The 15,475-nt window shown below is 41.4% G+C and overlaps 2 protein-coding genes across 8 annotated transcripts in view; one reads left to right on the top strand and one right to left on the bottom strand.

Moving 5' to 3' along the window:
• R3HDM4 (R3H domain containing 4) overlaps window positions 1–11,567 on the bottom strand; it is a 28,766-nt gene extending 17,199 nt beyond the window's left edge. For all 7 annotated transcript variants that reach the window (XR_014490901.1, XR_014490902.1, XR_014490903.1 and 4 more), the window contains exons 1-6: window positions 11,376–11,567; window positions 8,256–8,410; window positions 6,644–6,762; window positions 3,260–3,371; window positions 2,922–3,007; window positions 326–411 (exon numbers count right to left, since the gene is read on the bottom strand). Coding sequence is in view for 4 of the 7 variants with exons in the window: in XM_083350059.1 (XP_083206185.1) it covers window positions 326–411; window positions 2,922–3,007; window positions 3,260–3,371; window positions 6,644–6,762; window positions 8,256–8,410; window positions 11,376–11,464 (647 nt within the window). In the remaining 3 variants the exon portion in view is untranslated. The remainder of the gene's footprint in view (window positions 1–325; window positions 412–2,921; window positions 3,008–3,259; window positions 3,372–6,643; window positions 6,763–8,255; window positions 8,411–11,375) is intronic.
• LOC310632727 (uncharacterized protein) overlaps window positions 1–15,475 on the top strand; it is a 474,991-nt gene that overhangs the window by 113,929 nt on the left and 345,587 nt on the right. The window lies entirely within an intron of this gene.

Below are 15,475 nucleotides of genomic sequence, written 5' to 3'. Positions count from 1 at the left end.
AGGCAGGTTCAGTAATTAAAAAGAACACAGTGGTCTGGTAAAGAATTCTCCATAAAATGAAAAGAAAAAGAGAAATGAAAAGAGAAAGAAGTTCAGGAGATAACAAGCATTTTAGGGTGTCAGAGGAGGCCTTGGTGACTGATTAAGCCCGTCCCAGCTGCCATTTTGTAAACTCTCATGGCGGCCATTTGAGGAGAACGTCCTAACAGGCTCTCAGCATTCAAAATACACACACTCGTTGATGCTCTGGTCAAGATTTTGTGTGCTAATTGCCACTGAAGCCACTGCTGAGAATAGCAGTCAGCAATAGGTTCGCTTTGGTTACCTATTGTCCATCATAGCTGTGTAGACAGCATGAGGGTTAGTGGAGAAAAAGGCCAGCAACTCCTCCTCCAAGCCTTCCAAGGTTTCCTGTAAAATAAGCAAAAAGCTACGTCTTTCCATCTACAACAGGGAAACTCTACACCAGTGTTTTTTAACTGCGGTTGACTTTAAGATATTTGGATTTCAACTTCCAGAATTCCCCAGCCAGCTTGGCTGGCTAGGGAATTCTGGGAGTTGAAGTCCAAACATCTTAAAATTTCCAAGGTTGAAAAGTACTGATCTACATCTACAACAAGGAACAGCAACATACTTACTCGACTCATATATTTACTAATGCAATAGAGTGGTTCAGAAACAGAGCTATTGATCAGAAAGCCTCCAGTTCAGATCTCACTTATGCTTCCAACTCACAGGAGGCCCCATAAAATGGGATTGCTTTCAACTCAGTTTCCCCCTCTGTAATATGACACTATGTTATGAGTCTACCTCACAAGTCTGTGGCAAAGATCCAGAAACCCCCCCCAGCAATTTGAACAATCAAAATAAAAGAAAAATAAAGGTGATAAAGAGGTTGCAGTTCAGCATGGTCTGCCATCCCATCACAAGATCTTCCCAGACAGGCTGGATACTCTTATATAATGATATAACTTATATAACTCACTGGGGAAGAGGTAAGAAAATAAGAAAGGACAAGCAGAAATTGCTGTGCATTTATACATAGTCCTCGACTTACAATCACAATTGAGCCCAAGAGGTCTGTTGCTAAGCGAGGCAGTTGTTAAGTGAACTTCACTCCATTTTACGACTCTTCTTGCCACAGCTGTTAAGTGAATCACTTCAATTGTTAACTTAGTAATGCGGTTGTTAAGTGAATCTGGCTTCCCCATTGAATTTGCTTGTCAAAAGGTGGTCATGTGACCCTGGGACACTGCAACTGTCATAAACATGAGCCAGTTGCCAAGTGCTTGAATTTTGATCACGTGACTATGGAGATGCTACAACAGTCATAGGTATGAAAAATGGTTATAAGTTACTTTTTTCAATGCTGTTGTAATTTCAGTCACTAAATGAACTGTTATAAGTTGAGAACACCTGTACAAACCAGAATCAGAGGTTTATTTGCCAAGCAGGATAGTAGTTTACTTACTTTGTAAGCAAACCAGGCTCTGAAACAAGCCCTAAATACAGATAGTCCCTGATTTACAACCATAACTGAACCCAGAATTACAATTGTTAAGTTGTGCCAGTCATTAGGTAGGTCACCATGTGACCTTGCCCAACTTTATTTTTTACAGCAGTGCTTAAGTGAATCACCATGGTTAAACAAATGTGCGGTTGTTAAGTGAATTCATTGTCTGCACCAGTAAACACCAGTTTCCGGCAAAGAACGTAAATCTTGGTCATATGGTGACGGGATGCTGCAAATGGCCATAAATGGCCACCCCAGTGATGCCCTCGACGTGATGTCCCGGTGCCTGGAGGCAGTTCGGGTCTGGATGGGGAGGAACAGACTTCAAATCAAACCCCGACAAGACTGAGTGGCTTTGCATACCGGCATCCCGGGTTACTCAGGATATTCCATCTCTCTCTATGGGGGGTGAACTATTACCCCCCGTAGATAGGGCTCACAACTTGGGAGTCCTCCTAGATTCACGGCTCACTCTGGAAGACCACATAGTAGCTGTGACTAGGGGGGCCTTCACCCAGGTTCGCCGGGTGCGCCAGTTGGGGCCCTATCTAGACCTGGATGCCTTATGTACGGTCATTCACTCGCTCGTGACCTCTCGTCTGGACTACTGCAATGCTCTCTACATGGGGCTGCCCTTGAGGACCACTCGGAGGCTCCAACTGGTACAAAATGCAGCCGCGAGAGTTGTGTTGGGAGTCTCCCGATACTCCCATGTTACACCTCTGCTCCGTGAGCTGCATTGGTTACCAGTTGTCTTCCGGGTGAGATTCAAGGTACTGGTAATGGTGTTTAAGGCCCTACATGGCATGGGTCCGGAGTACCTTAGGGAACACCTGCTGCCGGCATCAACTTCCCTCTGCCCTGTGCGTTCCCACAGAGAGGGCCTCCTCAGGGTGCCACCGATCAGAGAATGTCGATTGGTGGCTCCCAGGGGGAGGTCCTTCTCTGTGGGCGCCCCGGAGCTATGGAATCGGTTACCGGTTGAGCTCCGGATGGCGCCCGACCTCCGCTCCTTCCGTCGCGATCTAAAGACATTCTTATTTGAACAAGCCGGCCTGGCCTGATGGGGGATGGGTGGAGTTTTTTATTGTTATTTTAATATTTGTATTCACTGTTTTTAGTTGGGCATATGTTTAATTCCTTTTAACTTTTGTATTTTTGTATTTTTTATATATTTGCCCTGTTCACCGCCCTGAGTCCTTCGGGAGAAGGGCGGTATATAAATAAAATTAATAATAATAATAATAATAAATGCAGGCTAGTTTCTGAGAGTGTGGGGTGGCAGCGGTTGGAACTCTGAACCCAGGACAAAAATAACCTGCTGTAATTTTGAATAATCGCTACGCAGCCAGTCACAAGTTGAGGACTACTTGCATAAACTACTTCTGTTGCTGCCTATACAACGTACCATGGGAATCCGACTTCGTTTCAGGGTGGTTCGTAAGCGTCGGCTGATGCGCTGAAAACAATCTTTAGGTGTGAACGGAGGATGCTCTGTTAACAAGAGGGAAGAAGAGATAGAAAAAATGAAACAGAAAATACACCAAACAATTCTGGAAGAATATCTCATTTTCCCCAAGGCAAAAGCCTACAATTTCCAATTGTCTGATTGGTTTTCACAGGTAGACTGGCTTTGGATATGGGTGTTCCATTTTTAGCCAACAAGATAAAAAGCCTCCTCTTCAAACTCCCTGATTTATGTCCAATGCTTTTTGGCCATAATGTCCTTGCACTGTCTTTTCATACCTTTCCACTTGATGTCAGCTTTATTTTTTGGTTTTTTTGAAGTCTCCTCTTCTAAATACAGGAGGACTCGCTCTTGTTCTTCCCCAGACCGGTTCATGAAATCGTTCCAGATCTACAAAACGTATAAATATATAATATAAACTCATTTTCAATTCCTCTCTTCTGCCATCTGCAGTAATCAAGGCAAATGTCATCTCTGGATCACACAAGGCTGCATGCATTAGCCCACTTCATTGATGGCTACATCAAGAGAGGCTTTTTACCTAATTAAGTTAATGGAAGTACGATAAATGGAAAGGGGTGGATGTTTCCTTTCAAAGGTAGATTTTAAAGGACTGTTTGTTAGCTATCACCATAAACACCATAAATATATCCCAACTAGCATGCTGCGCCACATTAAGCCTAAAGTGGCTTGCTCGGTTCTGCTTTATTAAGGTTTCTGTCTTCATGCTGCTAACGTCAGATGTTTTTGCATTGACAGATGTGTTATATAAACTCAGCTGATTTGGGGAATACACCAAGTTTGAAGAAATCCTTGTTTAGCACTATATACAAATCCAAAGTTAAAGTGATATTTTAAGGGAGAGAGAGAGGTTTCTTAGTCTTTTCCACCATGTAGCTTCTTTTTGATAAAGGGCACTCAATTCCAGACTGTTCTTCTCTTTGTTGAGTTTATTTTCAGTTTGGGCAAGCTAGAAAAAATACGGTATGCAGCTGATGAAGTATTTTCAAAGGAAGGGTAACTAGCCCTGAAGCATTATTAATAATAATGAAGATTGGAAAAGAGATGTATTTACTGTACATTCTGCATTTTCTCTAGGTACACAAGGCAGTGAAAATACTCATAGTAATGGATCCAGTTCTACTTGCCCTAAAATGGAAGAAGGATGTTGAGGAACTAGGAATGACAAAGATTGGTGAGGCTTTTGAAGGCTAAATCCTATGAAGAGCTATCAAAGGATCTAGGCATGATAACCAAAAGAGAAAACTAAGGGGAGATGTGGCAGTGGTATTCCAATATAGGTAGTCCTCAACTTATGACCATAATGGAGCCTGCTTGTAAGTTGTGATTGTTGTAAAGCAGGTCATCACATGTCCAACCTGAATTTATATATTTTTATGGCAGTCGTCAAGTGAATGCCACGGTCATTAAGTGAGCCATTTGTTTGCTTTTGGCCGGTTTTGACAAATAACCAGAAGTAAATGCCAGGTTTTGACAAAAACACCCTAAAATGTGGTCACATGGCTGCAGGACATTGCAAATGGCTGAAAATGAGAGATGGTTGCTGAGTGTCCGAAATGATTGCGATTGGGGGTGGGGCAGCTGATGTAACTTTGGAACAGAGTCATAAATATCCCTAGGAAGATCCATCGTAACTTCGAACAGTCACTAAGTGACTGGTCATAAGTTGTAGAATACCTGTACTTGAAGGGCTGTCCCAAGGAAGAGGATGGTGGAATTCATTCCCTGTAATTCCTAAGGGTCGGAGAAGAACTAACAAGTGGAGGTTTTACTGTAAAAAGAGAGATCCAAACTCAAACCAAGGAGGAATCTCTTTTTTATGAGATCTATTAGGCAGAGGAACAACAATGGAGTTATGGAGGATTCCATTCCTGGAGGTTTTCAAGCAAAGATTAGATTGCTTTTTTGCCTGGATGGTTTGAGGATTCCTGGACCAGACTAGAAGACCTTCACTTCCATTCCAACCCTATGATTCTTTCAGTTTTATTTCACAACAACCCTGTGAGAAACTCAACTGGATAACTTTTGGTTGGTAGAGAATAAAGAGAAGAGACTGGACAGCCATTTGCCTGAAATGGTATAGGGTTTCCTGCCTGAGCAGGGGGTTGGACTAGATGACCTCCAAGGTCCCTTCCAACTTTATATTATTATTATTATTATTATTATTATTATTATTATTATTATTATTATTATTATTATTATTATTATTATTATTATGTAGCTGCAATCAGACCACCCTGCTGGGAGTCGAACATCCTAACTGTTACACCACTCTGCCTCTGTGACTGAGTCGTTTCCCCCCCCCCAGCTTTGTTCCTCATTGTCGTAACAGGGAGTGTCATTATTCTTACATCATCTTGCAAATCTCAACCCTGTTGCCAGTTGTCTATTGCCCAGGTTTGCAGAAAGACCTTTGTTTCCATGGCACTTGAAGAAAACCTAACACCACCCAAGTACTGCACAGTAAAAATGCCTGAAGCGTGACTAAGCAACACTTTATCCTGTAATATTTATTCCATTGTCCTTCGCCACACAACACTCCCTTCCACCTTGCTCATTCCTCATACATTACATCACCAAATGTGGGTGCACCACCCCAGGACATCCGGCAGAAGCTGGCCTCCTGGGTAACTCCCCTTTCTTTAATTTAAAAGCTAATTAAAAAAAAACTATCAGGCATAATTCCTAGACCCTACCACTCAGTTCTTCTTTGAGGAACAGAAATCAAAACTAGCTAATTATCCCAACATTCCCGCAACCAGGTGCCTTCCAGAGGGATTTCAATTTCTGCTTTTGCTAGACATTCTGGCCAGAATTTGGCTGGTGTAGGTCAAAAGGAGGCAGAACTCAGAGCAGGAAAATCCAGAGCTCTGCTGGGTTATATCTGCGAGGCTGTCACGGAGAAGAGGGGATTGATTTATTCTCCAAAGCACCAGAAGGCAGGACAAGAAGTAAGGGATTGAACCTAGAAGGACAATTTTTCTGACAGTTAGAACAATTAACCAATGGAATAACTTGCCTCCCGAAGTTGTGTGTGTTCACTGGAGGTTTTCAAATATAGACTGAACATCCATTTGACAGGGATGATATGAGGTCTTGGGTTGGACTAGAAGACCACAAAGGTTCCTTCCAGCCCTATGATTCTATGTTCTATCTTGCTTTCAATGAAATAGGAAATGCCACAGCTCCACAGCCAGTACAACTTTTTCGGTATTGTATAAAGCTTTTTCCCCGTTAGGGAAAAACATTAGTTTTGGGACCGAAGCTTGGTCCAATCCACTCCAATTCTCCCTTTATCCCCAATTGCTGAACTCTAGCAGCACAGTTACAGTGGACAGAGCCTTCTCGCTGAAAGCATGGACTCACCCATAAACTATAATCCTTTGAAATAAAGAGATGATTCGACATGCATAGCATTGTCACATTTTCAGCTTATTTTATTTTTGTACCATCACTCTGGGGGCAGGTTCCTTACATTTCCTGACTTAAATCCTCACCTGAAGGCTATATTTCAACCTCTACCACATCACCATCCAGTGACGTCAGTTAAGAAAAGAAAATGCAAAACTGGGCTTGGAGGTAGATTCTGTTTCCAAGGAAGAGGAATCACCTAAAGAAAAAAAATAAAAATAGAGCCCTACCTTCATATAGGTCTCATTGCTGCAGGCCTCGGTGAAAATGCTGGGTGGGGCAGGATGGGCAAGATCTCCATCTTCACTGGTGCAGTCATCCCGCTCGAGGAGGGTCATTAGGTAACGTGCTAGAAATGCACAGAATTAATAATGAAATATGAAGCTTCATGCATGTAACTTAATAGTGACCCTTTTAGGGACATCAGTGGGCAGCATGGCACACTCAACATCATGGTACCAACAACCGTTTAATTGCACATAATTCTCGACTTACAACCACAGTTGGGACCAGAATTTCCATTGCTAAGCAAGGCAGTTGTTAAGTGAATCACACCTGGTTTTATGACCTCTTTTGCTACGGTTGTTAAGTAAATCACTGTCGTTGTTCAGTGATCATTAAGAAAATCTGGGTTCTCCCACTGACTGGAAGCTGGGAAGCTCTCAAATGGCAATTACATGACGCTGGGATGTTACAACCATTGTAAACACTTGCCAGTTCCCAAATGTCCAAGTTTTGATCATGTGACCTTGGGGAAGCTGTGACGGTTGCAAGTGCAAAGACCGGTTGTAATTAATTTTTTTATAGTGCCGTTGATACTTTGAACGGCTGTTAAATGAGTGGTTGTATGTCAAGGACTACCGGTATGGATTAGCTTTATATCTACAGAAACTCAAGACTGCTCAACTAGTATTTACTTCTTCTGTTCTTCCCAACAACCATACTGTGAGATAGGCTGGGTTAAGAAAGAGGGACTGGCCAAAGTCAGCCAATCAGCTTCTGTGGCTTAAGTGGGACTAGAACCCAGCTCTCTTGATGCCTAGTTCAGCATCATCACCTTAGCCTGGTTCCCAATGATCAATTCCTCAATGCCTCAGGCAGCAGCAAGCCAGATTGGCCCTAATAGCTACCCGGTTGGGCTATTCACGTTAGAGGTCTTCAATACCTCATCCTCAACCTTCAATCCTCATACCATTCTGGATATTTACATTTAATATAAAAATAAGAGAGCAGCTAATCCCAACTAGTCTGGAAGATAATAATCTTGGCTGGCCTGAATGAAGAACGATTCGTTAGTCATCAATTATCCAAAATAGGATAAAAGTGGATTTATCTTTGAGTAATGAGAGGCAAACTCATTAGGGACACTTAAATTGACAGCGATTGCCTTGTGTACTAAAAGCATATTTGGAAGTCTGCCGGAGTACTCCTCCTAAAATGAAAACTGAAGAAATGGTAATTTGTTGAAATGACATAAAGATCATTCAGTAGCATGGTTTTCATAACATAAATAGTGCTCGAGTTACGACCACTTATCCAGCCACTCTTAAGACATTATGACAGTACTCAAGGGAGGGACTTACCTCCTGTCCTCAAAGTTCAATAAGATTTTTTGATAAGCAGTGAAGGAAAAAGTTTGGAAAACCGAACTGAACAGTTCAAAAAGTGCTGGGGTCAAAACTATCAGAATTCTCAGCCAGCGATATTGTGGTTAATAGTCCAAACCTTTGAAACGCACTGAGTTGGAAAAGGCTCCTTTGGATTTTGACCAGTTCAATAGGTAATTAAGAGAAAACAGCTAGTTACCGAAGGGTTTCTAAGCCCTGCCTACCAACCACTTACTGTTCTCCAGACGCTGGAGGCTCTTTTTCCCTTTAGCCTTGGGAATGAGGTCTGAGTTGCGGATGGCTTGGTCAATATAGTACTGTTTCCTTTTGGCTGGAGAGAATCTCTTGGCTGAAGGGGTGGCCAGAGGGGGCAAGCAATCTTCAATCCTTCTGCAAAAGAAAAAATTCCACCTCCTCCAAATCAAAGGTTTAACTCTTTATAGACTCTATCTTCTCTTTTTGCAAATGCTTCAAGGGTCAGCACAGCTAACTGCAGGAGGAAAAAAAAACACCCAGCCAGACCTAAGCAATCTTCATCCATGGTCAGGAAGAGCAAGAGAGACTGTAAGACTCTTCTCCTGCTCTCCTACCATAAAGTGTTCAGAAATAGGCTGCTCTTAAACATGGAGGATCTATTGAGCTGTTAGGAACAATGCTTATATCTACACACATTTTCCATGCCTATATTTTTATCTTGCAACTCCCTTCTTGCAAAGGATAATAAGTTAGTCTTTCCTAAGTACTGGTAATTCAACCCTCCTGCAGGTGACAAAAGATGGCCAGGCTATTGTATGAAGCCAAGTTATATAGGTAGTCCTCAACCCTCAACCACAATTGACCTCAAAATTTCCGCTGCTAAACAAGACATTTGTTAAGTGAGTTTTGCCCCATTTTATGCCCTTTCTTGCCACAGCTGTTAAGTGAATCACTGCAACTGTTAAAGTAGTAACACAGTTAAGTGAACCTGGCTTCCCCATTGACTTTGTTGCAACTTCAAATGGTCACTAAGCAAATGGTTGTAAGTTTGAGGACCACCTATACTTGGTTGGGGGACCTGCAAGGAGCCTCAGAGCTGTAGAAGAGCTTGGGAAGTCCTTCATAAAGGCAATGCAAAGTATTTCCATTTAGCACTCCAAAAAAATACATAGACTCATTCATTTCATTCCCTCAGAGTTCAATATATGGCAACTTCGTGTCAACGTTTATCAAAGAAAAATCTGGCTGATGGGATTAAATCTTCCAAAGAAATCAAGTCCATTTCCCCTCACTTGATTTTCCATTATAATTTATCATCTTCCCAGAAGTTAAGCCTCATGGCAGATTGGAGTGAGGCTAAAAAAGTGTTGTTATTTTCCTCTTCGCAGTAACTAATTCCAGCATTTTCTCAAAAGAATTTTGCAGCTAATGTTCCAGGACAAGAAACCTTTTTGCTGGGGTTCCTGGAGAGATCTAAAAGAAGATAACTTTCTCCTTTCCCACTACAGGTAGTTCTCAACTTACACCCATTTGTTTAGTGACTGTTTGAAGTTACAATGGCACTGAAAAAAGTGGCTTATGGCCTTTTTACACTTATGACTGCTGCAGCATCCCTATGGTCACGTGATCAAAATTTAGACATTTGGCTTGTATTTATGATGGTGGCAGTTCCCAGGGTCATGTGATCACCTTCAGTGACCTTCAGACAAGCAAAATCAATGGGGAAGCCAGATCCAGTTAACAACTGTGTTAACAACTGCAGTGATTCAGTTAACAGTTGTGGCAAGAAAGGTTGTAAAAGGAGACAACACTCACTTAACTATCTTGCTTAGCAACATAAATTTCAGGCTCAACTATGGTCACAAGTTAAGAACTACCTGTATAGCAAGGGGTCTTCAAACTTGGCCCTTTTCTGACTTGTGGACTACAAGTCCCAGAATTCCTCAGCCAGCGTGCCTGGCTGAGGAATTCTGGGAGTTGAAGTCCACAAGTCAGAAAAGGGCCAAGTTTGAAGACCCCTGGAGTGTATAGTTTTGTCATTTTGCCTGTTTGCTTAACAAGAGGAATATTGGTATTGGTATTAACTTTTTTTTAGAATGGAAATAGCTACCATCTGGATCAGTGCAAGCCATCTTCTTCTTCAATAGTCAAACTACAAGAAAACATTGTGTTAATGTGGCAATCTGACCACTGTGGAGAGGAAGCGCTGAGGAAAATTGTGGGTTTTGTTTTTGTAACTTGCATTAAGTTACTTTGGTTCGTTGCTTTCTATGGTATATGCAAGGAAGCTTTACATTTTGCAATCCGGTCCTTCCTTAAATGAGACTGGCTCCCACAACCAGGTTTTTGGGGGGAGGGGGAGAGAGGGGCTCTACAGATGTGGATGTGTTTGTGTGAATAAGAGCCAGAATGTTTATTAAAATCAATGATGTAGTTATTTGGTTGGTTTGACTTCTGAGCTGTTTCTGCTTTATATTATGTTATTGCATTGTTTTTAAATGTTGGAAGTTGCCCAGAGTTGCTATTGAGATGAGTGGCTATATAAATCACATACATAAGTAAATCGATCATATTTCCAATTAATAATTATGGGTGAGTATTCCTTTAAAATGGATAAAGAAAAAAAATAATAGGAACTATGCCCAAAGTTAATATATTGTATTGGTCTACAACACCCATCATTCTCAGCAAGTTTGCATCCAGTTTCATCTGATAGCTGACCATTTCCTCAATCTTTGAATAAAGAAAGGTTGGAAAAAAAGCTTAAAAAGTGAAATGTTAGAAAGCCATTAGATTATGGATAGGAAATAACGTAATGTTTTTTTTTGTTTTGCATTTAGATACTGTATGCTATTACTTAGGTAAAAAAATATTAGATTGCCTTTTACAACAAACCTCTTCAGACAACTGACGTATAAAACAGCATAAAGCCCTGATACAATGAAAGATGGTAGATGTCCCAAGTGCAGGGTGATAAAAAGACCAGCAATATGTATAATATACCTTGTGGAACTCACCGACCAAGCAATTTGTGGGAGTCATTAGGGCTCAACTGTTTTTAAATAAAACAGACTTAAATAAGGAGGAGCTCTGTTAATTCTCCTCCACGTTAGGAGGAAACACATCACCCAAAACAAGGCGGTGGGTGACAGCTGTTGCCTTTCCAACCTTCAAGATCCTGCATGAGCTGGACTTAAGTCAGATCCTACCCAGCTCGACTTCAGAACTGTCTGTGTTATTAAGTACAAGAGCCTCCAGTTGATAAGGCAGTCTATCGGAGGGAAGGAGCTCCTTTCCTTGAGCCGAATCAAATGCAAGAAAGGAACACACAAAGACAATTGTGAAGCGCCCACAACCCGCCAGCCTTCCTCCTACTCACCCGTAGGGCTGGTCCAGGGGGGCTCCAGGCAGCTGTTCCTCCTGGCTCCCCCTCAGCCCCCCAGCCGCTCCCCTTTTCAGCCCCACCATCGCTGCCCGGCCTGCTGCCTCCCCCTCCCCTCCTCCCCAACCGCCTTCACTCTTTCTCCGCTCCCCGAACGCCCGAAGGACGGGACCGACCCGGCCTAGGAGCCTCCCCTCCCGGCAGGAAGTGACGTCAGCCCGGGGAGTGGCGGCAGGGCTGGGTTTAACTTGGCCCCTTGCAAGCGAGCCGTGTCCCTGGCGTGGTTGGTGCCCTTCTCGTTGTCCTTATCAGGCTGGGTGAGGTTGCGCTGCCCTCCGGCCTGCCTGCCTGAGGAACTAGCGACGTGGGAACAGTCGCCTTGCGTGTAGGAAAGGAGTGCAGAAGTTATCCCTGCAGACGTCTTAAGAGTTGAAATTCGTACATCTTAAAAAGTTGCTGAGATTGAGATATCCTGATGTCAAATAATAATAATAATAATAATAATAATAATAATAATAATAATAATAATAATAATAATAATAATAATAATAATAAGAAGAAGAAGAAGAAGAAGAAGAAGAAGAAGAAGAAGAAGAAGAAGAAGAAGAAGAAGAAGAAGAAGAAGTTGGAAGGGACCTTGGAGGTCATCTAGTCCAACCCCCTGCTCAGGCAGGAAACCTTATACCATTTCAGGCAAATGGCTGTCCAGTCTCTTCTTAAAAACCTCCAGTGTTGGAGCATTCACCACCTCTGGAGGCAGGTTGTTCCACTGGTTAATTGTTCTAGCTGTCAGGAAGTTTCTCCTTAGTTCTAGGTTGCTTCCCTCCTTGACTAGTTTCCATCCGTTGCTTCTTGTCCTGCCTTTCAGGCGCTTTGGAGAATAGCTTGACTCCCTCTTCTTTGTGGTAGCCCCTGAGATACTGGAACACTGCTATCATGTCACCCTGTGCAATTACCTTTATTATCTGTGCAATTACCTTTATTATCATTTATTTGGAGGGGGCTTTTAATCCGATGGCAGTTTCATTGGTTTGCTTCTGGAAGGGATGACGGTATAGAATAGATTGATTTAGGGGGCTGGAGGCTAAAAACATAGGAAGAACGGTTGCAAGAACCTGGCATGGCTAGTTTATTGAAAAGAAAAGCCAGGGGTGACGTCACAGCAGTGTTCCACTATTTGAGGGGCTGTCACAGAGAGGAGGGGGTCAACCTATGTTCCAAAGCACCTAAAGGCCAGACAATGAATGGAAACTGATCAAGGAGAGATTTAACCTAGAAAGGAGACATTTTCTGACAGTGAGAACAATCAACCAATGGTACAACCAACTGCCTTCAGAAGTTGTGGGTGCTTCATCACTGGAAGCTTTCAAGAAGACACTGGACAGCCACATTGTCAGAAATGGTATAGGTCTCCTGCTTGAGCAGAGGGTTGGACTAGATGACTCTCAAGGTCCCTTCCAACTCTGTTATCCTGTAAATCTGCACGCGGAGCAAACCCTGCCTCGCCAGTCGCTTCCTCGTGTAAAGAACAGCAACAATTGGATGTTTGGAGGGCTATATGTGCGCGCAGATGGGGTTACATTTAGCAGCTTTTTCTTTTGATATATATTTTTTTCCTAAAGCGTTTTTGGGGAAAAATCGGCAATGCATGAGAAAAATAGTATTAACTGACGAAAAGAAATAAAAGGGGACGAGTATCGTGGGGAGGGCAGATAAAGGGAAGCATGGCTTTATTTGCATAGGCGCCTCCCATCATGCACTGGGAGAATTCAATAAAGTCTAGTTTTTAAAATTAATTTTAAACGGTGTAGATTCATTGTTTTGAAAGCAATACACTGCAATGGAAAGAAATATTTTGAGTATGAAATACGGAAGGAAACCAACCCCCCCGCCCCCCTTCCAGGACATTAATCACCATAGCTGAAGAACATCTAAGAAAATATCCTTTAAATATCTCTCCGGGGAAGTTAAAGTTTGTGCTCGCTTCGGCAGCACATATACTAAAATTGGAACGATACAGAGAAGATTAGCATGGCCCGTGCGCAAGGATGACACGCAAATTCGTGAAGCGTTCCATATTTTGCAACCTCAGCGGCCTTCTTTCACTACCATAAAATAGATTTTTACACCATAGGTTTTTACATATATCAATAGCTTCTCCAAACAGGACAGGTTGTGACAAACATTTGGAAAAATTCGCTGTGGTTGATTCATGAGATTATTCAGTATTTTTTTTAGAACACTAAAAAGGCCCTGAAAGAGTGAATAAATTTGGTTGGAGGTATTACCCAATGATGCATCATTAAGTTGGTTTCAAAAGCTGTCCTTTCTTTAAAATGATAGAAATTGCCACTCCCTCATCTTGCATGCATTTCAATGGCGCTGTATTATGTGTCCATTGTTATCACTGATTTATTTTAAATGTACACCTAGGATCTGTTTAAAAGTTTATTTAGCGTTTGGCAGAAATATTAAAAGGCACATCACAACTGCATTCCCAATGAGCTAATATTAAAATATTTACAGGTAGACCTCGACTTACAACAGTTTGTTTAGTGACCGTTCAAAGTTACAACGGCCCTGATAAAAGTGACTTATGACCAATTTGTACACTTACAACCATTGAAGCACCCCCATGATCATGTGATTAAAATACAGATACTTGGCAACTGATTCATACTTATGACGGTTGCAGTGTTCTGGGTGACCTTCTGACAAGCAAAGTCAATGGGGAAGCCAGATTGACTTAACAACCAAGTTACTAACTTAACTGCAGTGATTCACTTAACAATGTCAAGAAAGGGCATAAAATCGGCAAAATTGACTTAACCACTGTCCCACTTAACAACAGAAATTTGGGGCTCAGTTGTGGTCGTAAGTCAAGGACTACCTGTACTCTACAAATTCAAAGACAGAATATTAATATAGTGAATACATGATGGAGTTGCATAAAAAAAGTCTCTGGGATTTCCCTGATATGCACTCAGATATGCTTATTTAGAAATGAGGGTGTTTGGGCCTACCAGATATGAAATTGTACTTTGATGTATGCTGTCTGGCATGGCTAAAAAACTGGGTAAACATTCAGAACAAGAGACTTTGTTAGATGTGCCATACTAAGAGTTTGGAACAAATACAAAACAAGACTTTATACAAAGTTGCCTCTTTGGGTGTCCTCACAGGAAGCTTTTTGAAGAAAACAAATGGTAGTGAAGCCAGACTGGTGGACTTAAGGTAAAATGATATTTTTCAACTGTCAGAGAGCTATGTTTGTCATTGGTTTTGCATATCAATAATTGGAAAAAAGATTTAAATTAGATAAAAATGGGTTTGACTTTGTTAAAAATGAACTGGAAATTTTATTATGTGGTAATGATGAACATATTATTGGTAAGGTTTATAAAATGTTATTGAAATTGAACTTGGAAAGTGAACATGTAAAACACTGTATGATTCAGTAGGCAAGGGATTTTGGATATAATTTAATGCTGGAACAATGGGAGGATATGTGGATTAAAATTTACATTGAATTACAATTTAAAAGAAAATTTTTATAAGAGGATGTACCGCTGGTATTTAACACCAGATAAGTTATGAAGAATGAATAAAGGTATTTCAAATGAATGTTGGAAATGTAAATGTAAAGAGGGGAACTTTTACCACTTATGGTAGACATGTGATAAAGCAAAGAAATATTGGAGTAGGATTCATATCCTAATACAGAAAATTCTTAAAGTAAAGATAAAGATGAAAGCAGGAATGTTTCTTCTCGGCATAATGGAAAAAGACTTAGAAAAAAATTGGAACTTTGATTTTATATATGTCAACAGCAACAAGACTATTGTATGCACAAAAATGGGAGGACATTTTGATTCCTACTATGGATGAATGGCTACAGAAGTTGATGGAGTTGGCAGAGATGGCTAAATTGACTGTTTTAATTAAAGAAAAGAATATAAGTACTTTTGTTTCCACATGGAGACTGCTTCTGGATTTTGTGCTTGAGGTAATAAAAAATGAAACTTTGATCTTGGGATTTACTGATTAGATTGATTTGTTGTTATACGCCATCCAGCCATCTCATTCTCTGTCGTCCC

The sequence above is a fragment of the Vipera ursinii genome (genome assembly GCF_947247035.1).
Source record: "Vipera ursinii genome assembly, chromosome: 1".
Taxonomy (NCBI): domain Eukaryota; kingdom Metazoa; phylum Chordata; class Lepidosauria; order Squamata; family Viperidae; genus Vipera; species Vipera ursinii.
This window is presented reverse-complemented; position numbering and strand designations above follow the sequence as displayed.